General features: G+C 34.2%; 4 protein-coding genes and 1 long non-coding RNA gene across 5 annotated transcripts; 1 reads left to right on the top strand and 4 right to left on the bottom strand.

Moving 5' to 3' along the window:
* The first annotated feature begins 1,443 nt into the window (after positions 1-1,443).
* On the top strand, positions 1,444-3,081 carry LOC139430206 (uncharacterized). Its single transcript, XR_011640671.1, has 3 exons — positions 1,444-1,580; positions 1,637-2,094; positions 2,200-3,081. It is a non-coding gene; the product is annotated as an uncharacterized lncRNA (long non-coding RNA).
* Positions 3,082-3,979: 898 nt separating this feature from the next.
* Positions 3,980-7,129, bottom strand: LOC111413145 (zinc carboxypeptidase-like). Its single transcript, XM_071197342.1, has 5 exons — positions 6,767-7,129; positions 6,537-6,706; positions 4,390-4,822; positions 4,221-4,305; positions 3,980-4,164 (listed from the first exon to the last, which is right to left on the bottom strand). The coding sequence occupies exons 1-5, from the start codon at positions 7,127-7,129 to the stop codon at positions 3,980-3,982; spliced, it is 1,236 nt and encodes a 411-aa protein (XP_071053443.1).
* Positions 7,130-7,576: 447 nt separating this feature from the next.
* On the bottom strand, positions 7,577-13,460 carry LOC111413149 (zinc carboxypeptidase-like). Its single transcript, XM_071197379.1, has 7 exons — positions 11,712-13,460; positions 11,466-11,644; positions 8,692-9,040; positions 8,472-8,641; positions 7,989-8,418; positions 7,843-7,927; positions 7,577-7,783 (listed from the first exon to the last, which is right to left on the bottom strand). The coding sequence occupies exons 3-7, from the start codon at positions 9,037-9,039 to the stop codon at positions 7,599-7,601; spliced, it is 1,218 nt and encodes a 405-aa protein (XP_071053480.1). The 5' UTR covers position 9,040; positions 11,466-11,644; positions 11,712-13,460; the 3' UTR covers positions 7,577-7,598.
* Positions 13,461-14,054: 594 nt separating this feature from the next.
* LOC139430386 (uncharacterized) lies at positions 14,055-18,991 on the bottom strand. Its single transcript, XM_071197315.1, has 3 exons — positions 18,693-18,991; positions 14,433-17,369; positions 14,055-14,235 (listed from the first exon to the last, which is right to left on the bottom strand). Exons 1-3 carry the CDS (start codon positions 18,989-18,991, stop codon positions 14,055-14,057), a joined length of 3,417 nt encoding a protein of 1,138 aa, XP_071053416.1.
* A 1,078-nt stretch (positions 18,992-20,069) lies between these two features.
* LOC111413151 (uncharacterized) lies at positions 20,070-23,627 on the bottom strand. The gene is given in 13 exon segments (XM_071197276.1): positions 20,070-20,382; positions 20,445-20,529; positions 20,581-20,868; positions 20,926-21,067; positions 21,125-21,294; positions 21,344-21,711; positions 22,043-22,231; positions 22,291-22,375; positions 22,429-22,719; positions 22,771-22,912; positions 22,965-23,134; positions 23,190-23,546; positions 23,607-23,627. Coding segments are annotated over 12 exon segments (2,472 nt in total). The 5' UTR covers positions 23,544-23,546; positions 23,607-23,627; the 3' UTR covers positions 20,070-20,194.
* Positions 23,628-27,503: the final 3,876 nt, after the last annotated feature.

Below are 27,503 nucleotides of genomic sequence, written 5' to 3'. Positions count from 1 at the left end.
CAGATGACCTAAACTTAACGATGCGTTAAAACTTTACAAGAATCCCAGATAACATAAAATTCATTTCATTACTTCCTACTTCTAAGTTTTAGTTGATGTTTTGATGCCTTCAATGCCCCAGTTAAAAATACTTCTTTGTATAAAGTCATTTTTAACCAATAGTTTATAATTTTTACCACACACATTTTAATTAAAAACAGTTTGTAATGTATGAAAAAAATCGGAGACTATTATCGACTTTTGAACTTCCTAAGTCTACTTTTCTCTTATACCTCGGAGAGTTGGTGTTGACAGCGCATTTTGTAACTTGACGTGATATTAAAACCAGCGACATGAGAAAAGGAACATAGAGATCAATAATAAAAATTTTGGAGTGTACTTTTCTATTATATCCCTGAGCGTTGATTTTATTATTTAAGCAGCGAAAAAAGGAAGAGAAAGGAAAAACGAGAATCAGAATGGAAGTTGAACATCTTATTAACACATACCTGAACACGATATGCACGAGTAAGGTTGTGTTACAACAGATAATTATACAGACCGTGTCAAAAAGACAAAATATAAATAAAGACAAAATCAAAATTTTAGAACGGAATGAATTTTATTTTCATCAGAAGTAAGTACCTATAAGTAGAGAATATAGAGCTTGTATATTAGTATATTTTATTGAGACATATGTGTCCTCTCAGTTCGGAATAAAAGTGGTATAGCTCATAAACAATTTTATTTGCCTTAAACGAAATAATATAGTAGTATTTTATATTTACGAATGATATGATATTTGCCCAAATGCACGCATTTGCACAAGTTCGTGTCGCTTTGTTCTAACTATAAAATTTTACAGTTTATCTTCAACTTTCAACGGATTCCTTACGCTTGACCACACTTGTTTGTTTACCCACAAAAATCAATATCACTGCAAGAGAAATAATAAAGTATTAAAGCAGTAAGTAAAAAAAGTGTTGACAACAGGTTTCAGGTGAAATTTGTAGCATACCTTTTTCTAGCTTTGTGGTTATCTCTCATAGTCAGAATTGCACATTTTCTGATCCAAAAAGTCTGCTTTGCCATATAGTTTATTAGTTACTTTTGCTTATCTTGATTCACTTCTTTACTGTCAATGAACAAGGTGTTTGTAACATCCAGTCAAACTATTACATGAGCTTATACAACAACAAAAATTTCAGGATACAAGGTAACACATGTGAAGAAGCAAACGAAAGGTGAAATGTGTTCTTAGTAGTATTGAATTTTTCTTGACTATTGAGGTTTCCTGAATACGATGGGTTTAAAATGAAGATTCTGGAATGCATCGTATCCTCTACATTTTTAAAATGTGTAGTTCAGGTAAGACACACTTTAATAATATAATGTGTGTTAAGACATCAGCTCTTTTTTTTAAACAATTGAATTCATCTTAAAGACAGGTAGTCCATGCACCTTTGAGTAATATATATTTCTCAGTTTTGATAGCTTACATATATCGTATAAAAATGGATGTTCCTTAGATGGTTCAGTTCTGATGTTGACCAGAGCCAGCGTTGCCAACCTAAGTCAGCTGAATGTTTTTAGAATCAACGGTAAAAATCGGTAGGTATCAGAAAATGTCGGTAGATTTAACCTTTTTTATTTTCAGATTCACTGAAATCAGAAGATGAGTCTTCCCCTCTTGTACTGTATCTTATGTGTTATGTGGTATACAGGTAAAGAAGCAAAAGCCTTATCAGGAATAACATGAGGGTCAAACGGATAGCTCCTAGTAGACATTTATTGTCAAATTCTTATCCACAACCCATTGAAAACTTTTCCGCAATCATTCGTATTAACACCACTTCTTCGGCTATCTTATATTGGACAAACTGTTCAAGCCATCTGATGAAAATAGGTTCATCAGATGGTTGTTTATTTTACCTCATATAATTTCTTTGATAGTAGCGTGCACTGCTTCAATGGGTTAACAATCCATTACCACAAAAAACCATACCTAAAGAAATGTCTCGGACTGAACAGAACTTTCTTAGACGAGTGATTTAAAAATGGAATATGTATTTGGAACATGGGATGTGCCATTCCTAGCAATACAGGACTAGTTAGGTTCGTAGTCTAATATCTCTATTAAGTAATCATCAGCCAACTTTATCTTCGAGGAAGGAAGAATACGATGAGCCATTATAACTTTTATATCGTTTAAAATTCCAGGAGCAGATGGAATTATGTCAGTCTTTCCTGCAATTTGAAGGGCAACACCTATCGAAATTATTCCATAGCTGCTTAACACTTTCTAAGTATCAGAACGTTAACGAGAGGTCGAAGTTAAATCTCTCCCCTTGTCTACTAAAAGAAGTTGCAAATGGAGAGACTGTGTTCAATTTTTTCTTCACAAAGGACACTCTATATACCCTGGATACTTGCGCTGATTCAGAAATAATATGAGATACTTACATCTCACCATCTGTGAGATATCATGTTTGCTGGCAACCTAAAGTAATAAAAAGCACGACATAACAGAAAGCGCGAAGAGATTATCTCGTCCAGGGAAGATTCCCGTCTAAAAAAAATCATAGCTTCAGACTAAAATGTATTGATCTACTGAAATGAGAAGATGGTTCGAAAACCTCCCAAAAATCTGTAGAGGAAATCAGGAGGAGACTGCTGTTGAAGTAGCGATTTTGAACACCTCCGATTAATTTCTTCTCTCACTTGGAAACCAGATGGAGCAGCTGTAAGAGAAAGTTGTTTTGGGTTTTCTTATTGTTCTTATTCGTTTCTTGAACGCGGAGAATATTACGCCAGCAAACATTTAAACAATATTGAGCAATCGAATGACGATTCGACAGTTTTGCGGAGGTTATGAAAATGTGATCACAAAAGAAAGTATTCGCAACGATTTATAGACTATAGACTATAGTATACTGATATATCAGTGTTGTCTTCGCATTTTCCAAAAAGTTTAAAGTCAGTTCTCTAAAACATTGTGACAGAACGTTAAGTTTCAGAAATTGTGCTCAAGATAGATGCTTAAAAATCGTATGTTCATACAAACTCTAGATCTAATTGCAGCAATTGATTGGTTTAATTCGACGTCCCTCCCTACACGTGAAATTTAGCATCAAGCGATTTGGCATAACAATAAAATATTTGAAATGTAACATTGTGTTTTTTTTTAATATCAGTCATTGCTTTAAAAACGTTCCTTATATATATACAAGACCCGATAATAAAAGTTAATAACCAGACGATTCAGTGCGAGATTGGTTGCCTACACATTCAAAGAGTTATTAAAAGAAGTTTTATATAAAAAAATTACTTCAAAGAAGTAATACTTCTAGTATACTACCTCTTTGAAATTTATATTGCAAGAAGTTGTCTTTCGACCTAAAATACTTCCAAGATGACCACTATTTCCAATCTGCCGGTAGTCGATTACAAATTTGTTATTTGAAATAGAATACATACTATAGCTTTATTACATAATCAAAAACTTTCTGATAAAAACGCTGCTTATAACCAAAATCGCCAATGGATTGAGACTGATTATCCTGCATTCAGAAATATGGGAGAGGATAATATCGGGAGACGCAACGAATTGAAAAAAAAGCGCAGGAAAAAGACCTCAACTCAGTACAAGAACACAACTCAGGACGATTCGAATATTGGTATCTGTATACGAGAATAACATCTAGAGAAGACACTACTTTATCAATAATATAAAAAACCACTAACAAAATATTCTTCCACTGCAATGAAAGAATACTCTTTATAGCTGTTGTCCCATGCATCATATATAGCGTTAATTTTGTGGATTGACGCCTTAGTAATCAATGAATTACTGATATTTTATCTAATAATGTCCGCTGAAATAAACTCTAACAGTGATTTTTTTTTATTAAAAGCAATTTTTTACATTTATTTCGTATTAAAAACTAATGAATTCAACTGATATATTTTCAGAACAGTTTTAAGTAAACAATAATAACGTTTATCGCTTTGCAAATTCATCCAGAATAGTAACAAGAGAACCGAACGTTTCAATACCACTAGGAAGAACTTGATCTGGTGGTAAAATGAATCCATATGATCCTGTATCTCGAAGTTCATAAGTGTAACTGATTCTCGTTCCGTATGTTGCTTTCACCCAATCAGTCGAAGTTCCAGTAGCAACATCTATAATAAATATTTAATTTTAATAAATCTATGCAGAAATAATTCGTGTTGCATACATAAAATCTCAGCGGTATTTCCCACTCGATATTCAGTTCCGTAGTATGTTTTTAATTTCTCCATTCCAATTGTGCCAACTTCTTTCTAATAATAAAAAAAAATAATAGTTTACTAAAGGCGATATTATGGCATTTGAACGATTGTGTTTGCGAAAATTATTATACTTACTAATTCATTATAATTTCCTAAATGATCTTTTGTATGTCCAAATGGTAACAACAATAATTGTCCATAAGAATGAATAGAAAAATAAGCAACCAATCTGTCATGGATTTTATCAACAAATTCTGACATGGTGGCTATTTCCCGTTCTGAATTAGGATAAGGTCCTGCGTATGTTTCAGAACATGGGTTATTACTAGCACCATTTCGGGTATTCCAACGATAATCGAAATTTCGATTAGGATCAGCACCATAACAATTATCATAAGGTACTCTGGTTTTACGCCACATACGATTGGTGGTTTTGGTGTAATGAAAACCATCCGGATTGTACAAAGGGAAAATGTACCAATCATATTGTTCAACTACTCTACGAACTTCTGGATCTTCACTGGTAATTATTTCATTAATTATATAAGTAACTACAGCCGATGAAATCCTAAAATAAATATTGATTAAATTGTTGTCATAAAGTTACAAATTCGTAGACTTTCACGGCCGGTGTTATTAGAAATAAAACTAAAACGAGCTATTTCGGGTATTGTTCGGGCTTGACGTTCCGTATGTCATCTTTCTCAGAAACAAGTTCTAAAGTGAACAAGTTGATTGTAAGTTGGGCGATGAACTATACTATTACTGTGGTAGAGAGTATTGCTATGGGCTAATTACAGCGTTCGATGTGGAGTGAGAAAATCCTTCATAGAGTCCAATGCTCATACCATTCTCTCTGTTGATGTTGATCTTGATTGATAATAATAGTAGTTGCCTGTCAGCGGTTTTTCTCCTTATAGTTGTGCGACAGGTACGTCCCGCTATTTTAATGGAGGAAGCTTGTTCTTTGCTGAATGCATTACGTTACATCTAAGGTCCATATCTAACCGCCTACATACCACATCCGTTATCTGTTGTTATTCTTCTGGTTGTTGATGCGTTGAATGTTTTTCCATAAATTACCATATCTCTGAAGTATGTTGTTTAGAAATCGTTCTTGATTCTTCAATTTTTTCCGTCGCAGTCAACTGACTCTTTGGCAAAGAGTACGAATTATACCCATCTGTTGTTGTGGGTGACGGTATGATAATGCTTGTAGATACTTATGGAAACACACACGACGTTTCCTTCCGATGCACTCCATATTTCAGTTCTTCATTATTGGTCTTGGTCACATACATCAAGGCATTGTACTTGGTGATCTCTTTCTTTCTCCATGGTGATCTTGATTATTGGACGCTGGCTGATAAAATGATTTCACAAATCATATACTCGATTAAGCAGAGGTCGCTTGCTACCAAGGCGTTATACTTAATACCATATCCATCCAAAACTAAGTTATCATGTATTGCGAAATCTTATTCGAAAGTTATTTTGGCTGAATACAGAACATAAAATATAGGTTTTAGTTTGATTAAGACGAGGTCGGTTGCGGTGTTGCAATTAATATCATATCCATCCAAACTGAGTTAACATATACTACATCGTTTTGCTATAAAACACTAAGGTTGAACATAGAACCTCAGAGACTTATAAAGAAAACTGATGGTTTACCAGTAGTAATTGATAAAAAACTTCATAGTTCCAACCTTAGCGTCAAAGAAGAAATTATATATAAGAACGCACGAACTTACTTACATTTCAGCTTGCAAAATTACTGCCACTCTTTACAGAAAACACAAACTATATGATAACGATTTAACGCATTTTATGTAATAATTGGAAGTATATCCCTTGATTTGTTAACTTCGACGTAAAATCACTTTTTACCAAACTGTTGGTAAAAGATATTTATACCTGAGGGATTATCGAGGAACGTCCCAGAACCTTCCAGAATATTTTGCTGTCTTATCGAGCCAACATTCAATGGGCCAACAATGACAATAAGTAGTGCTTATTGTCGTGCATAGATATGAAATAGTCAGCCATCTTCACAATACATTACCGATAGCAAAAATATTTCCGTTAGTATTACAGAAGAGTCGATTTAATATGGATATCAGATTTAGAAAAATCAAAATAATTATAAACCATGAGAATATAAATAGTCAATTATCACCAATTTTGTCACTTTTAAACTTGTTTTTGAAGATGGCATCCAATACGTATACTGGAGTTTCTAGATTTAGCTTTATTTCTCTTCATAAAGTCTTTTATAGTACCATTCACGAGCATGAATTCCACCTTCGATATAAATAGTGTTATCCTCATTATTTGCAGAGTATGAAATATGAAGTCCTTTAATATCGCGATCTTCATAAGAGGTACCTGGAGTTAAAACTTTTACAACATCAGAATGATCGACTGCTAATTGATCTAACCAATCATAAATCTAAGAATAAAACGTATTATTAACATCTATTAAAATTTACGGTTATAAGTAATGGGTTACCTCATCTAATTCGTAATATTCTAACCATCCCATAGATCTTGGTCCGTCAGCTCTTTTATTGGAGGGCCTTTCTTTGTCAATAAGATTTTGTACGTTTTCAATGTAAACTTCCGATTTTAAGTTTTTTAAACATAAAAAATCTTTGAAGTTAAATTCCAAATGGGGTGGTACCATAATATCAACGGTATAGTTTAATCCAACTCCATCGGTCCAAAAATCGTAAGATGGATTTTCTTGCAATTTTGTTAAAGCTTCTACATCATCTTCACTTTTTGGGAATACTCTATGAACTTTGAAGTTGTCGTATCTTACCTGGGAGGCACAAACCACCCCTATTGTTAACATCCATATATAAATATTCATCCTGTAAAGAAATTAATCAATAATTTGATGAAAAATAAGGATAAAAGAATTACCTGGCGAAAAGTAGATAAATTAAAGGGAGAAATACGTTTTTATATACAGATCAGTTATCGCATTATATTAAGAATATTTCATGGCATTATTGTAATTACACCTTTTAAACCATTTATACAATTCGTCAATCATTGCCTGAACCTTTAATCTCTTGAGGTATTTTGATATCTATAAAAGTTATATGGGTATTTTTTTGGAAATATATACAATCATAAATAATGAGATTAAAGAACCCTAAATCTCAAAATCTTATTAGATAAAACATTTTATATTTTTATGAATATTTAATTTTTATTTTTGATGTGTGGTGATACCCGGCTCGTGTAAGCACGTGAAGGTCGTTGGAACAAGAACATAAATTAGGTATTGTTAACTTTTATTTATTTTTTTCATAGAAACATTTATGTACTATAAATTATCTTTTACCAAATTCTTCCAAAATAGTAATAACAGAAGCAAATGTTTCGATACCACTAGGAAGAATTTGATCTGCCGGAAGAACAAATCCGTATCTTCCAGTATCACGTAATTCATAGGTGTAAGTGATCCTTGTTCCATAAATACCTTTAACCCAATCAGTTGAAGTTCCAGCTGCAGCATCTATAATAATTTGCAAATCTCATATATATCATTTCAAGAGATAAATATTGATTTCTTACACAAAATTTCCGCAGTATTTCCTACACGGTACTCAGTGCCAAAGAATGACTTCAATTTCTCCATTCCTATTAGCCCAACTTCTCTCTATACAAAGAAATCATCTTGGTAACAATTTTAATTTTTAACATAATATAAGACATCTTACCAATTCTGCATAATTATCTAAATGTGCTGTAGTATGTCCAAACGGTAACAAAAGTAATTGACTGTAAGAATGGAAAGATAAATATGCAACCATTCTGTTTTCAACTTTAGACACAAATTCCGTCATGCTGTCAACTTCTGGTTCGGAATGAGCAAAAGGTCCAGCGAAAGTTTCAGAACATGGGTTATTGCTAGCACCGACCGTGTTCCAACGATAATCGAAATTTCTGTTAGGATCAGCTCCAAAGCAACTGCCATAAGGTACTCTTGTTTTACGCCACATGCGATTTGTAGTTTTGGTATATACAAATCCATCAGGATTATAAACGGGGAAGATATACCAATCGTATTCTTCGACTACTTTACGAACATCTGGGTCTTCACTATTAAGAATTTCATTGATGGTGTAGGTTACGACAGCAGATGAGATCCTAATTAAAAATAAACATACTTTTATGATTCTTTTTCCAGATTATAATACTACCATTCTCTAGCGTGAATTCCACCTTCAATAAACACCATATTATTTTTGTTATTTGGTGAAAACGAAATATGAACCCCCTTAATTTCACGTCCTTCATAAGACATACCGGGGCTGAGAACTTCTACAACATCAGGGTAATCTTCTCCCAATTGATCTAACCAAGCATAAATCTAAAAAGAAATTAATAAAACAATTCAGTCGGAAAATCGAATAAAAATACCTCATCTAAGTCATAGTAATCAACCCAACCCATTGAACGGGGATGAGCAGGAGCCCTTTCCATATCAATAAGATCCTGAACATTCTCAACAAAGACTTCAGCATTTAAACTCTTCAAACGTAAAAAGTCTTGGAAATTAAACTCTAAATGTGGAGGAACCATGACGTCAACAGTGTAATTTAAACCAATTCCATCACTCCAAAAATCATATACTCCGTTGTCTTGCAACGTTTTCAAAGCTTCCACTTGATCTTCATTTTGAGGGAAGAGCCTGTGGACTTTAAAATTGTCGTATCTGACTTGAGAAGCACAAGCCACCCCTATCAACGCCAAAACAAGAAGCTTCATCCTAAAAATAATGATTTATTAAAATTGAACGTTATATAATAATTTAAATAGCACCTAAATATAAATGAAGAATAATCGTCTTTGAAACACATCTTGTGTTTTTATAGTAACCGATAATCTGTATGATAATCAAATTTGTAAATAGTACATACTTATTTTGATTACATCTTTCAAATTGTTTGTTAAAATTTGTCAATCATTGATAAGAAATGCTTACGTAGTGAGGGATTTATTACATTTAACGGATTTATTTCCAAAAATAAATGTTTAAAAATAGAACAATACAAAAATATTTAAATCTTATTCGAATTATAAGTATCATTTAAGTAATTGAAGATTGATTCCAAAAATTTAGATAATTTTACGACTTATTGGAGAATATGACTTTAGCATAATTTATAAATATTATAGTTATTTACAATTGTTTGTTGAGCTTGTTAATTATTGATAAGTGGTGCTTGTGTTTTAAATTACCACATAGTTATATAATTTTATAAAAATAGAAAAATCGTAAATGTTAGTCCAAATTTTTTGATTAGATTTAGTGCAATGTTGTTGTTGTTCATGGTTGATTGATAGTTTTATTTTAATATACACCTTCAAGGTCATTGTTTGAATACGTGATGATCATCATTTAATGATAAATATGTTTGTAAATATTACGTTATCAAAGATTGATTATTATGTCAATAAGATTATGTTATTATCTTTTTGGAAATTTACAACATTTATTTCAAACAGCAAAATTTTGTTGCTGTTATACCACAATCCTTTCGATTTAAGCAAAGCCGGTTGTACAACTATTAAATTAATCTAAAAACAATACTATCTTCTGAAACAATAAAATTAAAATTTACTGTAATTTGCAAAATTTTGCTTTCAAAGATAATTTAGAAGGTATAAAAAATGATTATTTAGTAATGTTTAAAATGAAAATTATTGTATATGATGTTACACAAACGGTATTTTCGATTTAAAGAATTGAAATAATTAATAAGTGAACTTTTTGAATCAACTAGAAGAAAGCTACCGACAACTTATTAATGATATAGCCTGAATTGCTTGTATGCAACATAGCTAGAAAATCTGGTAGACTGGTATGCAATAAGTAATTCATAAAAACTGTGGCATCAACTCAACATAATATTGTACCAAGTGAACTTCCTAGTGTACCAGGTAGACCATTTGGTCGGACCCCGAGGAAGACCGTCAATCATAATAAAGACTTCAATCGATCACCTTATAAATCCTATTCCAAACCTACTACATATCAAAATTGCGCCATTTATCGCAACTATCACTGACACTCATCGTCGTCTCCACAGCAGACAATAACAACAGGAGGTACAACGATATAACACAATCACCAAGATGAAGAAAAACAATTATCCTGACCTGAACTGCAAGCATCCCAGCTAGAACTCCAAAACAACCAACCTAGTGGCAAAACGCTTCTTCGATTTTCCGACGAATTTCGTAAGATCGTAAGAACCCACCATGTACCCAGCCAAAGGAGTTCCAGATGTCCTCAACATCGAGGATGTGGCGATATCAACTGGACATAAAAAGAACGTTTTCTGATTTGGCTTCACTGATTATCTTCTCCTACGACGGACTCCATCACTCTGATCGATACCACCGATCTGGTCAACTCAACAATAAATTGCATAAACTCATCGAAAACAAGCAGCCAATGACAAAAACGGGATGAGAAAATGTTATCAACGGACTCAACTTTGCAGACTCAGAACCACCCTTTCGGATAAAGTCATTGAACTATCCTCAGCAAGTCAGGAGCCATATGGAAAACCATAAAAGCACTGAACAACAAGGCTGAAGATAAAACCAAACCATAGAGATGTCAACGTGGACTACCTCCGTCCTTTCCAACGTAACTGACGAAAAATACGAGAGAAAGATGGCGGAGACTAAATCGGCACAACTTCATTAGAAGAAGTACTGTACATTTTTAACCTGAAGAAAGCTTACAAAATACCAAGGACACCATAGAACCCCAAACATCATTGTTTTGAAAAAACTTCCAATCGCCGACTCGACCTGAGTACTACCGACTAATTAGCGTGCTTCCCGCCTTAGACAAAGCCGTCGAAAAGATCATTCTACGCCGGCTAGCGAAAGAAATGGACAGGGTAACATCCCCGAAACTTAACTTCGGATTTCTCACACAATACGGCATAGTTGTACAATGCATTCGTTTTATCGAGCACATCTAAAATTTTTAGAAGAACTTCTATGGGAAAGTGGCCGCCGACACTATTCGGTATGCGCGCCTCATTTTCACCTCGAAATGCAAGTGACTGATTTCATACATATCTACTTTTTGCTTGGTTGTAACTGACTTGACTAAATTCTCTATGATGTGGTTGAGCATGGTGATCACTTTTCGGGCATTATTACTAACTCACCTGACATGTTCACAGAAGGAGATTTTATCGTTTTTGACCTCTATGTGTTCTGCCGCCAAGGACCACGATCATCCACCCAATTAAGAATTATTCTTATAACAATAATAATGATCTCTAGGCTTCGGTTATGTCTCGTACATGTCCAACTTTTTCTTAAGCTCATCGTCATAGAAAAATCACTAGAAAGCAGAGAAAACACTTTAAAACGTCCTTGTCCAAAGCCACACTGCGTTTCAGGTAATTTACCTCTAAGTTAAAATGTCGCCTGTCTGATAATCTTTTAAGTATACTTTACACTGATATGAAGATGGATCAGAAAGATTGCGTTGCTTCTTACTAAGTTTTATACTTTACACCCGTAGCAAAACCATTTCTTCGTCAAGAAAGCTTTATACAACGTCGGTTGATTTGTTCATCTTCTATGAACAATGGAACTTCCTTGACGGTATCAAAATTAGCTAGTTCATGACGGGATAACTCCATAACCGAACTGGGTTAAAATCTTTACTTTTGTAGATAGCCGATTTAATATTATTATCGCTTCTTCAGCTTCAGCACCTCCATCTCACACGAAGTATGTAAAATACGAAGATCGACAATATTGGTAGTCCACCAATACCTTGTTGTTTTCGAGTTCAACGACTTTATTTTTGTTAGCATAAAAGATTCTTTTGTGCATTGCGGCAAATTCACGATTTCAGCTGGATTGCATTCAGTTCATATGTATCAGTTTGGATAAAACGATTTTACAAGTCTTCAAGAAATTTTATATCATCGATTACCCACCAGTCATCTACGAGGCAAATGTTATATCAAGGATTATCGCTGCGTAAATCGTTCGCCGATATGTTGAGGTGTGCTAGAGTCATTTGATTGCAACCCATTTGTTCACACTGAAATTACATTGCATCACAATCTTCCCTTTGGTTTCTCAAACGGTATTCTTATACAGGTCTAATATACGATAGATAGCTCTATAGCTCTAACATCAGCTATTTTGGTGTGACGGTGACAGCTCACATACACCACATCATCTAATAGTAGTCTTGCTACTAGTGCTACAAAATTAGATCTATGGCTACTATCCTAAAATCATAGATTTGCATCAACTTCTAAGCTAGCTACGTGCATTCATATATTCTAACATTCATATATAACGAGACTTTAGCACCTAAAATTGAAGCAAATTAATAAAATTTTGCTTGCCATTTTGCAAATGTTGATAATCTGGTATTAATGTCACATAGAAATGTTTGAAAGTTAAGTTTGGTACTGAATTGGTGTATCTCGGGAGTTTTGAAGCCATAAACCATCCCTGCTCATCCTTGTCTTGTCCCATTGGAATTCAATGAGTTCACTAATTTACTTCGGTACATGTTTGCTTTGAACACAGTACCTCAGATCTTCTATGCTTTCATATAAGAATCGTTTTATCGAGTTGTTGAATTCAGTTTTCACATGCTCTGTCTCAGTTACTACAAATTTTTTGAGATTTTCCACCATATTCTATCTGGTAGTCACCGTACCCGAATCAATAGGTAGCAGCGATTAACCGCAACCGAAGTTTTATTCCGCATTACAGAACGAATTTGGGCGTTCTCATTCGTTACTTCATCTTTCATGTAATATAAATGTTAGCTAACATTTTAAAACTAATATTAGTAACTTTCCGCATGTTTTTTAATTATTCCAAATTAGTGTTAATCAGTTTATTAATTTTGCTAATCACCCAATATGTTGTACAAAATGTATATTCCATAAAATGTATTACTTAATTCTTTTTTTGATATCGTTAATGTAAGTAAACACTCGTTAATACATGCTATAAATAATCAAAACCAATTTGTTGAAACCAATCAAGTTTGTTTAACTTCATAACACTATTTAATTTAAACATGTTTTATTGAAAATTGATATAATTGAAGATGAATGATTTAAATATTGACCAGACTTACTATCAATAAAAGTGGACATAGTCCACATACCGCTATCAGTGTAAACGTTAGTGTTCGCTCGATAAAAAATCGGGAACGAAAAGAGGAAGGTGCTGAATTCGGTGAAATAATAAGAAATAAATGATCTTACTTTTACCTTTGTTGTTGTTCTTGTGGTTTTAATTTTAATATACACTATAGAAGTAATTTATAAATTATTGTAATAATTACAATATATAACGATGTTTATCGCCCGACAGTCAAACGATAAGAGTGATTGTTCGGTTTTTTTAAAAGGTATCGGGGGTAACGGTGCACGCGCATGACCCAACTCAAATCATACCGGCGCGGGGCGGACAAGCTCCCCCTGTGAGCGTGCGTGAACATTTTCCACCCACCAAAAAAAATAGTACAAATATATATTTTTTTTTACAGGTAAGTAAAATAATATAACAAAAAATGAATAAATTTTGAATATAATTAAAATAATAATTTTTTTCTTTTTTAGGTTGGCAGCGGAAGCGGACAGATATTAGCCACCGGCCTTGTAAATTGACTGTTATGGGTTCGAACGGTAACAACTCTGACGACGCCGTCTTTACCGGGGTGAGTTTTATCTATTCGAGCGAGAGACCACTGTGTAGGAGGCTTCTGATCATTCTTCAGGACTACCAAATCTCCCACACGTAAATTCGGAAGGCCCAAATTCCATTTTTGACGTTGCTGGAGTGTATGAAGATATTCGTTCTTCCATCGGCCCCAAAAGTCCTGTACCATCCGTTGCAACAGTTGCCACCTGGTAAGACGATTCAACTTTAAGTGAGAAAGGTCCGGGTCTGGAATAGTCGAATTTAAAGGTTCTAGACAAAGAAAATGAAATGGTGTAAGAGGCTGATAGTCATTCGGGTCAGAACTGATAGCTGTTAATGGACGTGAATTTAATACAGCTTCAATCTGTGTGAGTATAGTAAATAATTCTTCAAAAGTGAGAATCTGATCCCCAATTACTCGGTTTAGGTGCGTCTTGACAGACTTTACTCCGGCCTCGACCAAACCATTAAAATGTGGCGCTGATGGGGGGTTGAATTGCCAATTAAGACCCAATTTAACCTTTGCTGTATTCGCCATCTCTTCCAATCTACGATTTGCCCCCACAAAATTGGTGCCATTGTCGCTAAATATGAGCTCACAGCGACCCCGTCTTGACACAAAACGTCTCAGGGAGGCAATGAAAGCCTCTGTGGACATATCCGATACCAATTCGAGATGGATGGCCTTGGTTGCCGAGCAGACGAATATGCACACGTAGCCTTTAACGGAAATGGTTCCCCGGCATCGTCTCATGGATATAAGAAATGGTCCAGCGTAATCTATTCCAACAACCGAAAAGGCTTTAAGTGCTGAAACTCGGTATTTTGGTAAGTCCGCCATTATTGGAGCATAAGAACGTGGTTTGGCTCTAAAACATTTAATACACTTTGATAATACTCGATATATTACCTTTCTCGCAGAAACAATCCAAAACTGTTGTAAAAGAAGGCAATGTAAAGTACGAAGTCCTGGATGTAAAAATGACTGATGGGTTTTTTCAATTATCATTTCGCTCAATCGGGAGTCACTTGGAAGTAACAAAGGATGTTTCTGTTCAAATGGCATGTCCGAATTCTTCAAGCGTCCACCCACCCTCATCAATCCATCTCGGTCAATAAATAGAGCCAGCTTATGGAATGGTTTTTTAGGTAATTGATTTTTTAAGATGGCTTGATATACATCCGGAAAGTGTTGATGTTGTACATGTTTTATAATTGAATAGAGAGCACTCTGAAGTTCAATAGGAGATAATAATATGGAATAAGATGATCTTTTTCGTTGAATTTGAGTAATAAACCGCCTCATGTAGGCAATGATACGTTTAACCTTTGACAAGGAAGAAAATTTGGTAAGTAAATGATCAAAAAATGACAGTTGTGTTTCAGTAGAATTAACTGTAATCGTTCTTTTTTCTTTAAGGATATCTTCTTGAATAAAATTACGAATTGGATTGGCAGGCCAATTGTTGCTGTCGTCAATCAACCAAGATGGACCCTTCCACCATAAATCAAATGTTGACAATTGACCAGGATAAAATCCCCGCGAGCCACAATCAGCAGGATTTTCGAGAGACGGAACATATCTCCATGACTCCGACGGAACAATTTCTTGAATATGACTGACGCGATTTGCGATGAACACTTTCCATGTACAAGGTTCGGAATTAATCCAATTTAGCACTACCTGAGAGTCTGTCCAAGCAGTAACAGAATCTATTTTTATTGTAGGTGATAGATATTCAAGAACATTCTTAACCAGATCGGCTAAAAGAGTAGCTCCGCAGAGCTCAAGGCGAGGAACCGATATGACTTTCAATGGGGCTACGCGGGATTTGGCACAAACAAAGGAAGTGCTGACAACTTGAGAGGAATATTGGCTACGCAAATACGCCACTGCACAGTAGCCCACCTGAGAAGCATCGCAAAAGACGTGAAGTTGAAGAGAACTAGAATTGTCTGGGATCATTAATCGAGGTAAACGAATTACAGATAATAGTTCCAATTGAGATTTAAATTTATTCCAATTTGAGGCCATCAATGAAGGGGCGATTTCATCCCAATCGCTTTTTATTTGCCACAATTGTTGAATAAAATGTTTGGCCTTCAATGTACAGGGAGTTAAAAAGCCAAGCGGGTCATAAATCCGTGCCACATCAGAAAGGATGTTTCTTTTTGTGCAACTTGACGTTCTAGCTGAATATGAATATCTAAACTCATCTGTACAGGGATCCCATTGGAGACCCAAAACCTTTATATAATTGATTTCGTCGTAGTCCAGCGAAATAGGTTGTTGGACATCGGACTCAGAAACCAGATTTAGAATTTCAGGGCAGTTACTGGCCCATTTACGGAGTTCAAACTTCCCCCTTTTTAATAAAGCTATTAATTCTTCTTGTAAATTTAGTGCTTCTTCTATTGTTGGACTACTAACTACAATATCATCAACATAAATATTATGTTTTAGGGCTTTGGACGCTCTCGGAAATTCCTGATGATAGATGTCTGATAATTCTACAAGTGTTCTGAGGGCAAGAAAAGGAGCTGAGGAGATGCCATAAGTTACCGTATTAAGCACATACTCTTGTATTGGATTGTCTGGAGAGAATCGCCACAGAATTCTTTGAAAGTCCCTTTGCATTGGAGATATAAGGATCTGTCTGTACATCTGCTTTATATCGCAGGTAAATGCGAAAGGATAACATCGGAACAACAATAAAATTTGACTAATGTCCTGTTGTAGTTTAGGTCCTACATGAAGGAGATCATTTAAAGATTTTCCATTGGACGTTGACATAGAAGCGTCGAAAACAACTCGAAACTTTGTAGAAGGACTGTCAGTGCGCATGACACAATGATGGGGAATATAATAAGCTTCTGATAACGGCGTTTTAGGGGGCGGCACAGCAGACATATGACCAGACTCCAAATAATCTTTCATGAATTGTACGTACTCTTTACGCATTAAGGAATTTTTTGAAAGACGAAACTCTAAGGAGGTAAGACGTTTTACTGCAATTTGATAAGAGTGACCTAAAACTTGTTTATCATTTTTAAAGGGTAATGACACGACAAAGCGTCCAGAAACAGTACGCTTATAATTTTCCACAAAATGACGTTCGCATTGTTTTTCATCTGTGGTTAAGGAAGCTTCTTTGGGAATTGATTCTAATTCCCAAAAGCGTTGAATTGAATGATCGAGAGATGATTCCGTTGTCGATAAGCATGTAGCTATGGAAGTTCCAGAAGAGGAACTTGAACGTCCCATCACGATCCACCCGAAGACGGAATCAACGGCAACCGGATCACTAGATTCCCCAAGTACACGCCCACCAGTGAGTATCTTCGGGACCAATTCTGCACCCAATAATAAATCGATTTGTCTTACATTGGAATTATGTTCCATAGGGAATTTTAATCCCTTTAAATGACTATGAGACCTTATAATGGATGATAATGACGGTTGATCAGAGCAGATGTTGGGTGTTATGATAGCATTAAATTCAAAGGAGGGTGTTTGTGATTGACAAGGTTGGATGAAACAGTTAACCGAACCTTTGTTACAAATGGATGTCATTGAATTAAGACCTTTAATTTCTAGAGAAGAATTAAAGGTACGAGGGAGACGAAGCTTCTTAGATAACCTGTCAGTTATGAAATTTGACATGCTACCCGAGTCAATTAAGGCTCTAACGGGATGCAACTTTCCGAATTTGTCTCTGATATGCAAAAATGCGATAGGCAAAATGACATAAGAATTCGTTTCATTAATTGAGTTATGTTTCAGATTACAATCAGTGGTGCCAACATAAACAGGGGAACTCTTTTGAGATTCAAAGTGCAATAACGAATGGTGGTGTTGTTGACATACACGACAACGGTGAGAAGAGGGACAATTTTGGGTAGAATGCTTTGAATTAAGGCAGTTTCTACAAAGATTGTGTTGTCGAGCAAGAGCCAGACGCTCAGATGGTGATTTTGAGTTAAATGATGAACAGCGATAAATAGAATGATTATCGGAGCATAAAATGCATTTAGATGTTGATGAATTGTCTTCAAAGTTTAAACTCATTACGGTCTTTCCACGAATGTTTGACAGGGGCCTTTGACGATTGAGAGATGTTTTATCTTGAGAAGTAAGTAAAACAGATTCAAAAGCCTTTGATTGGTTTTCTAAAAATGTCATAAGTTGTTTGTAGGTGGGTATTTCATAAGACGTGTGTTCTCCTTCAAACTTAGTTTTGGTAGATTGATTAAGTTTCTGAAGTAATAAATTGAATAATAAAAAATCCCACTCATCTACAGGAAAACCAAGGGTCCGAAAACCCTCTACATTCTCGCTGAATGTGTCAATTAATAGACGATAAAATTTAGAAGACTCTTCGGAAACAGCCTTAATACTCAGAATTTCGTTAAAATACAGAGTGGCCAAGTGGCGTTTATTTTGATAACGCCCTTTAAGTGTATTGTAGGCGATTATGTAATTATCATTTGTGGCCGGAAGCCCTTTCAACAAATTAAAAGGCTCACCTTTCAGGGACGTAATTAAATATTGATGTTTTGCCACGGGAGAGAGAGAAGAATTATCATGGACCATACTGCTAAACAAATCAAAGAATGTAGGCCAATTCTTAAGATTGCCATCAAAAATTGGTAATATTAATTTATTAAGTTTTGGCGTTACAATAGACGAGGCTGACTCTGACAGTTTTTGAGAAACTAGATTTAATTTATGCACGAGGGCTTTGATGGTGTAAAAATTAATGTCAGCTTCTTTACGAATTTGATCGTGAGTTTCAAAGTCTTCATCGGTTATCAGACCGATGATTTGATTGTGTAGTAATTTGAATTCTTTGTAGATCTCCTCAGAGTCTTGGGCTCTTTGAAGAAAAATATCATGTTCAAAAGGATCATCGGGAAGATCACGACCAGCTATCATCGATTCCGAAAGGCGGCTTAAAAGAGTGTTACGACGCAAGATCAGTTTATCGAGTTTCTTTGACATCGTTAACGAGAAAAAAAAAAATAAAAAATAAGAGTGGCACAGAAAAAATGAAAAGGATAATCCCCTTTTTCTAGAAAAGATAGTAATAAAATAAAAAGTAGATGATTCCAAAACTAAATGGATTCTATAGAAAGAAAATGATTCCACCTGGAATATGACAAAAAGGAAAATAAAATTAATTCTGATGAAAATCAAGAAAATAGGATGGATGATTCCAAAGGGAATATCGGCAAAATAAATAAAATGAAAACGTGTGTAGAAAAAATGGAACGGAATTAATAAAATTTTGAAAAATAAAGAAAATCCAGTTTTTATCTTCTTGTTTACTCCCCAAGAGACCAAATGTGAACCATGTGGTTCGGATCGAAATGGCTGAAAGGAATGAAAAAAGAAGTAACGTGGATAATTGTAGTGGAAAAATCTCGAACAGCGGCGTCGTACGTCCGGATCACCTAATTCTAATACGATAAAAAATCGTATCACCAGAAGGCCCACTAACGTACGCTGGCAGAAGAAGCTGAACAAGAACCTAAGAATAAACGGAATAAGAATCCGGCTCGAAGGACCAATGTTCGCTCGATAAAAAATCGGGAACGAAAAGAGGAAGGTGCTGAATTCGGTGAAATAATAAGAAATAAATGATCTTACTTTTACCTTTGTTGTTGTTCTTGTGGTTTTAATTTTAATATACACTATAGAAGTAATTTATAAATTATTGTAATAATTACAATATATAACGATGTTTATCGCCCGACAGTCAAACGATAAGAGTGATTGTTCGGTTTTTTTAAAAGGTATCGGGGGTAACGGTGCACGCGCATGACCCAACTCAAATCATACCGGCGCGGGGCGGACAAGCTCCCCCTGTGAGCGTGCGTGAACAGTTAGTACATTCATTTTCAAGTGGTCAATATTTACTTAATCTACTCTCAAATCTATTTTACCTAATATCTCACTCTAAAAATATATACTACTCATCTGATAAAGTGCAGCTGTTTTTATCAATATTTTCAGAATAATTTTTTCAAGGATAAGTCCTTAGACGTGAGGATAGAAAAACCACTTTGTAAACATCAGATCAAGATTATTATTTATTTGTGTTTTATTAATTTTAAAACAATTACAAATATAATCCGATTTTATTTATTTTATCTAATAAAATATGTTATTAAATCGGAATTATTTCGTTATTATTTTGCAAATTTAACCTTTACGATGGAATTCGTTCATGATTGTTACGATTGAATCCATTGTTTCTAATCCGCTTGGAATAATTTGATTTGCTGGAAGAATAAATCCATATTGACCAAGATCACGAAGCTCATAAGTGTATGTTATGCGGGTTCCATATGTTCCTGCTGCCCAGTCCATACTGCTACCAGTAGCAACATCTAAAAAATGAATTAAACCCAAAATATATAGTAATTTCATTTCAATAAAAAATAAAACTTACAAATTGTTTCAGCTATGTTACCATATGTATACTTAGTACCAAAACGAGCTGCAAGACTCTTAACTGCTGCTGTTCCAACTTCATACTGAAAATTGATTTAAAATAAATATTCACTTTTAAATACACATTAAATTACCAATTCGGCGTAGTTGTCCAAATGCGCTGTTGTGTGTCCATAAGGGAACAAAAGCATTTGAGAATAAGAGTGGAATCCAATGTAACCAACAAGTAACTTTTCAATGCTTGAAATGTAATTGCTCATAGATAAAGTTTCTGGTTCAGAGAAAGCATATGGTCCGGCAAAAGTTTCAGCACAAGGATTGGAACTTGCACCTCCAGTATTCCAACGATATCCCCAATTTCTGTTAGCATCAGCGCCATAACACGATCCATGTGGTTGCCTTGTTTTACGCCACATACGATTCTAAATACAAATTAGATCAAATACAAAAAATTTAAAACATTAAGATTATGTATTTACTGTTGTGTGAGTGTAAACGTAACCATCTGGATTAAATACGGGGAAAATATACCAATCGTACCTTTCGGCCATTTCGCGAATCTCAGGGTCCTCACTAGTTAAAATTTCGTTCAAAATATAACAAGTGGTTGCAACGGAAATCCTAGATATAATATTAAAGTAGAATATAAAAACATTTTTTGCTGCAATTTTTAATTACCATTCACGAGAATGAATTCCACCTTCAACAAACACAGCTTTGTGGGAGTTTCCTTGCTTGAAAGACACATGAATTCCCTTGATGACTCTGCCTTGATAAGACATACCAGGTGCAATAATAGTAGCAACATCAGGATATCTAGCTCCAAGGGTATCTATCCAATCATAAATCTACAACATAAATTAATAACAATATTCCAACATTAATAAATAAACTTACTTCGTCTAAAGTATGATAAGAAGTAAAACCAAAATTTTTCGGTTGAATTTTTGGTTTTTCATTATCAATTCTATCCTGTACATTTTCAATCCAAACATTAGTATTAATTTGATTTAAATCGGCGAATTCTATGAAATCTTGTTCCATGTGTGGTGGAACCATCACATCAACACTAATATTTAAACCTCTTACATCAGACCAGAAACTATAAGCATTGTTAAACTCCTCAAGATTTCTTAAAGCTTGAAGTTGAGCTTCATTAGCTGGGATGGATCGGTAAACTTTAAAGTTATCATAACGAACTTTGGAAGCTAACGCAACTCCACAAAGAAGTGTGAAAAATAACAGCTTCATGTTTACCTTTAAAAGTCAATTTTATATTTATATTTTTTATTATGTGGGATAAAAAAACTCACCGTTATTAACACTTATAATTAAATTAATGAAAAAAAGTGCCGAAACATCATCTATTTATAAATCTTTTATAAATCTTATCACAGAATCAAACTGTCTTGGATTTTTTTATTGATTACTTCAATCATCCCACAAAATTTCAAAACGTTTTTTTTGTTATATTTTTATGTTTCATCTCAAGTGGAACACTTAAAAAATGATTGGGACATAAAAAAATAAGAGTTTCAAAACATTTTATTAAAATTAACAAATTTATTTCATTTAAACGGTTTCAATTTAATTTAAAAAATTATTTGTTATTAAATTCACTCAATATGGTGATTACCGAATCTAAAGTTTCTTCACCAGTTGGTATGATTTGATTGGCTGGAAGAATGAAACCGTATTGACCTTGATCACGAAGTTCCCAAGTGTAAGTAACACGAGTTCCATAGTTTCCTTTTACCCAATCCATACTTCCACCACTGGCAACATCTAAAAAAACAAAATCAAATTAAATATTTGTTTGATTATTAAAAACTAAAAATACTTACAAATAGCTTCAACAATGTTACCAACAGTGTATTTGGTACCATAACGTTGAGCCAAAGCTTCTTTGGCTTTAGCACCGACTTCCATCTAAAAACAAAAAAATATATATCTTGTGTATTTATGTAATTATATGATTATACCAATTCATCATAGTTGTCTAAATGAGCTGAAGTATGGCCATAAGGAATCAACAATAATTGAGAATAAGAATGGAAAGCTAAGTAAGCGACAAGTTTATCTTGAATGGTGGTGATGAAATCACTTAATGTTTTAGTGCATGGTTCAGAGAAAGCACTTGGTCCAGCATAAGTTTCTTGGCATGGATTGTTGCTAGCTCCACCGTTCATCCATTCATAACCCCAGTTACGATTTGGATCAGCACCATAACAGCCAGATGCATACGGTACTCTGGTTTTACGCCACAAACGATTCTAAAACATAAAAAAGTAATAAAATCATACTTTTATATTAATAATTCTTACGTTTGTGTGAGTATATTCATAACCATCGGGATTAACATTAGGGAAAATATACCAATCGTAAGATTCAACAACTTCACGAACAGAAGCATCAGTGCTGGTTAAGATTTCGTTTAAAATGTAAGTTACAACAGCTGGAGTAATCCTAAAATCGCAAATTTATAAACACTATTCAATAGAAATTAAAATAAATGTACCATTCACGAGCGTGAATTCCACCTTCGACAAAGACAGCTTTGTTTTCATTATCAGAAGAGAAAGAAACGTAAACACCTTTAATTTGTCTTCCTTCATATGATTGACCACCAACGATAACTTTTACTTTATCAGAGTGTTGTTCAGCTACATCCTCAAGCCAAGCATAAATCTAGAATAAAATTTGCCATAAACAAACTAATTCCCTAAAAATTTTTCGAACTCACTTCATCTAATCTGTAATAATCAGTCCATCCATAAGATTTAGTTTGAATTAAACTTTTTTCACCGTCGATTCTCTCTTGAACGTTTTCAATGAAAACTTTACCTTCCATGTTAAGGAGTTTCAAGAAATCTTGGAAGTCCAAATTCATGTGAGGAGGTACCATGATGTCAACTGGAGTACCAATAGAAGATACACCACTCCAGAAGTTGTAGGCGGTGTGGAATTCTTCCAAGTTATGGAGAGCTTTTAATTGCTCTTCATTTTGGGGAGTTACTCGGTATACTTTGAAGTTGTCGAAACGTACTTGGGACGCGAAAGCGCATCCCAAAAGAAGTAAAAGACCAAGAACTTTCATTTTCTGTTTGTATAACGAAAATTATATTTATTAAGAGTATTAGGTGTTTGGAATTATTCTTACCTTGTATCTGTAAATAAATCACTAACAAAAATTGTCAACTAGCGACCTTTTATACCTATCACACTATCGTTATTTTTTAAGTTTTGCTTTTATCTTAGACTAACTATATTTACTTTATTTTTAGATTATTTTTGTTTTTTTTTATATCTTAGTGGAGATATTCAGACCACTCCATAGATAATTCTTTTTATATAAATGCATAAAACTCACGATGAAAATAATGCAAGTAATGACTGAAAAGCGAACCTGTTTCTTAATCATATGGAATCTATATCAGTTGAGGTCAATACTTAAAACAGTAATTGTTTATAAATTGTATTTATTATAATTACATTTGGTTTTTATCTCTTACATTAACATATATTAGCTAGGGACTTTACAGATTAACATGATAATATCGTCCACTTCAATGTAAATTAGTACGTGATTAGATAAATATCGTACCTAAATTGATCTAAAAAGAACAAAACAATTTAAAACGAATTAATTTATATCTTATTGCAATTGATTTAAGGTTTTATCTTTGCATTATTTTTCTTGACAGATGGAAATTGTTGTTGATGGATTAAAGTTGTCTTTTCAATTACACTGCGTTCAATTAAGGTATTGCTTAATACTTTGATGTAATATTACCAAAGTTTGTAAAGTAATCACTAACACACAGAAAAATTTCTTTTCTGAAAGATACATATAAGGTTTTATTCGAATACAAATTATTGATTATTATTATTATTGCTATATAAAAAAATAATTGGCACTAATTAATACAATAGACACAGGACATCTTGAGAGGAGTTAATTACGGGTATGTACACCACATAACTTCTCGATCCTGTATTATGTTATCACCCTGATAATTATTAACCCGTTAAGCGGCTTGATAGGCTGCAGGTAGTAGCTCTCCTAGTGGCCACGTATATATTCGTCATATCCATCAGAAGAAATTTTCTTTTCGTCATATAATAATAATAATAATGACTTTATTGCCCATACAAATACAAATACAAAAAAGATAATATAATTACAATTAAAACATAAAGATAGTTACAAAAAAAACAAATAGAAAATACCTATAATAGAAAAAAAAATGGGCAAAAGGCGAAGTTCAGGTCATCCATCCTGAAATGCATGATCTGTTCTTCCACTTGACCTGAGCTTCACTTATCAAAATAAAATTTTATGGGAATTTAAACAAAACAAAATAATGCCGCGTCACAGGGCGACTTCCGCTCGCTACACGTGCTCTACACCCTGACTCTGCAATAGATGGTTTCGATAACGACTTCTAAAAGTAGCTAAGCTGCAATAGGGACCAACCGGGAGACAGTACCATATTTTTGATATCTGATATGAGAAAGATCTTTCATACAGAGTAGTTCTATGTATCGGAGGTGCAATCAAATTTTTATTTCGCAAATTGACAGTATGAGCATCTCTACGGAATTCGATCCTACTATATAAATAAAATGGTTTCTTAGATTCGATAATTCTTCGACAGAACATAGCGTATCCCAATTTTCGACGATTAACCATATTCAACCATTCAATTTCACCCAGCTTGGACGATACATGATCGCGCCTTCGCAAACCACACACAAACCTCACACGCGCATTTTGGACTCTTTGTATCCTTGCAGCGACAGTCGCAGATAAACAAGGGCCATACACCACGCTACCATAGTTAAAATGCGACAAAACCAGGGCATCACATAACATTATACGGTTAGCTTGATCGAGAACTGATCTGCTACCGTACAGTCTCTTTAGATTAGCAAAAGCTGCTCTAATGCATTTTCCTACATGCTGCTCAAATCTCAAATCAGAATCTAATATAAGTCCCAAGTCGAGAGCATTATCGCAGAACTCAATTTTCCTATTTCCCATAACCAAATTAAGTTCATTTTTAAGTTGCGTTCGGACTTGTGATCTTGCAAAAATAATAGCGACGGACTTGGTGGGATTTACAATTAAAGAGTGATTCCTTGAGATTTTATCCAATGACTTCAGATCGTCATTAATTCTATTAGTTTCTTGTAGAGCATCATGAAGTGCAAAGAAGTGATATAACTGGGTATCGTCAGCATATCTATGTATATTCGTATGAGCAACACATTGCGTAATATTGTGGGTATAAATAGAAAACAATACCGGACCCAATACTGAGCCCTGCGGGACTCCCAAATTAACACTCCTATATGAAAAGAATTCGCAGTCAATACCCACACATTGCTGTCTACCGAAAAGATAGGATTTAAAAAAATTTAAAACGTTTCTATTAAAGCCAATGTGATATAAAATGGATGCAAGCAGATCATGGTTGACAGTATCGAAAGCTTTGCTGTAATCTAACAAAACTAAAATACTTATTTTATTATTGTCTGCTGCCTGTAGAATATCATCAACTATGAGAGTCAATGCAGTAGCACAGCTGTGCGCCAACCGAAAGCCTGACTGCGTGTCTCCCAAAACATCTAACCCTTCCAAGTACGTAATGACCTGTTTTGCTACCACTTTCTCCAGAATTTTAGATACAACTGGTAACAAACTTATAGGTCTTAAGTCATTTAGAGCTTTGGGCTGAGGTTTCTTAGGAATTGGTACAACAATTGCTTGTTTCCAGGCCTCGGGAAAGACACCATTCATCAAACAGAAATTAATGATATGGGTAATATATGGAATTATAACCGGACAAGAAAACTGTATCATTTTAATATCAATTTTATCTGATCCGGCTGAATTAGACGTGATTGAGAATATAACATTTTCCATCTCCATATCGTCCACAAGACAGAAATCAAATTCAGTTGTAAAATTTTTATGGCGCGAAGTCATGTACCGATTGATAAGATTTACATCGGGTGCAATAGCAGGAATAGAATCGACAAAATGATTATTAATATCATCAACGCGTTTGAGGTAATCGGGGACACTGTTAGTTTTGGATTTCGAGTGAATATTCAGAGTTTTAAACACTTTCCAAAGTTCATTCCGATTAGTTGCCCGAATTCTGGTATTAATGTACGACTTCTTTTCATTAATAACTGCCGTATTAGTGAGGTTACGCAATTGCTTGTAATAATTAAAATGTTCAGGATTACGGGTACGTTTGAATCGTCTCATAGCAGAATCTCTCATACTCATCATAAGTTTTAGATTATCCGTCAACCACGGAGCAGGAGGCTTTGAGAAACGGAGAATTTTAGTAGGTGCAAACCAATCAAATATTGATGTAATTAAATTAGAAAAATGAGAAACCTTATCATCTACATTATCAATATCGTAAATCTCCCATAAAGGTAAACTTTCAAGAGCACATCTAAATATTCATCACACAATTTTTTTTTGCACGTTACATTCATCTTATTCTATTCTATGATTGTGTTTAGGATTGTGCACAATATTTAGTGAAATTTTGTTGAAAAAATAAAACTTTGTACTCATTATTTTAACTTGAACTTGCAAAGAGGAAGGAGAAACTATGGTATTGTAATTATATATTGATTTTATGAAAAATATATTTATTATTTCACAATGAAACAAATAGAAAAATAACAAAATTTATTGTTTCCTATGATAAATTTCAAAGCATGGAGCTGGACATAATCCCGTTTTACATTCCTCACACCAATACCTCGATTCCTTCCGAATCCTTTTTTTATAGCACACATGGCAGCGTTTCGTTGGTTTAGCTTTTCTGGTTGGTGGTATAAAGGAAGGAAACTGTCTTTCAAGAAGTTTTGACGATTTCGGCATTTTTGATCGTTTTGTAGACGGATTTTTTTGTCAGCATATTTTTCTATAATTGCTTCTGCAAGATCAAGAATAAAATTAATTCTCTGTTTTTTCCGCCTAAGATTTTATAAATTTTATAGCAATTCAAAGTTGTCATATCAAGAA

The sequence above is a fragment of the Onthophagus taurus genome, chromosome 1, assembly GCF_036711975.1.
Source record: "Onthophagus taurus isolate NC chromosome 1, IU_Otau_3.0, whole genome shotgun sequence".
Lineage (NCBI taxonomy): Eukaryota > Metazoa > Arthropoda > Insecta > Coleoptera > Scarabaeidae > Onthophagus > Onthophagus taurus.
The sequence above is the reverse complement of the archived record's forward strand: the minus strand, read 5'-3'. Positions and strand labels throughout refer to the sequence as shown.

Coding starts and splice junctions, on each gene's coding strand:
- LOC111413145 (XM_071197342.1), bottom strand. CDS start 7,129: ATGAATATTTATATATGGATGTTAACAATAGGGGTGGTTTGTGCCTCC. Junction 6,707..6,766: donor AATATTACGAATTAGATGAG/GTAACCCATTAC, acceptor TTTTATTCTTAG/ATTTATGATTGGTTAGATCA. Junction 4,165..4,220: donor AAATACCGCTGAGATTTTAT/GTATGCAACACG, acceptor TATTTATTATAG/ATGTTGCTACTGGAACTTCG.
- LOC111413149 (XM_071197379.1), bottom strand. CDS start 9,039: ATGAAGCTTCTTGTTTTGGCGTTGATAGGGGTGGCTTGTGCTTCTCAA. Junction 8,642..8,691: donor ATTACTATGACTTAGATGAG/GTATTTTTATTC, acceptor ATTTCTTTTTAG/ATTTATGCTTGGTTAGATCA. Junction 7,784..7,842: donor AAATACTGCGGAAATTTTGT/GTAAGAAATCAA, acceptor AAATTATTATAG/ATGCTGCAGCTGGAACTTCA.
- LOC139430386 (XM_071197315.1), bottom strand. CDS start 18,991: ATGTCAAAGAAACTCGATAAACTGATCTTGCGTCGTAACACTCTTTTA. Junction 17,370..18,692: donor AATCTAGTTTCTCAAAAACT/GTCAGAGTCAGC, acceptor TTCCAATGTAAG/ACAAATCGATTTATTATTGG. Junction 14,236..14,432: donor TTGGTCGAGGCCGGAGTAAA/GTCTGTCAAGAC, acceptor CGACTATTCCAG/ACCCGGACCTTTCTCACTTA.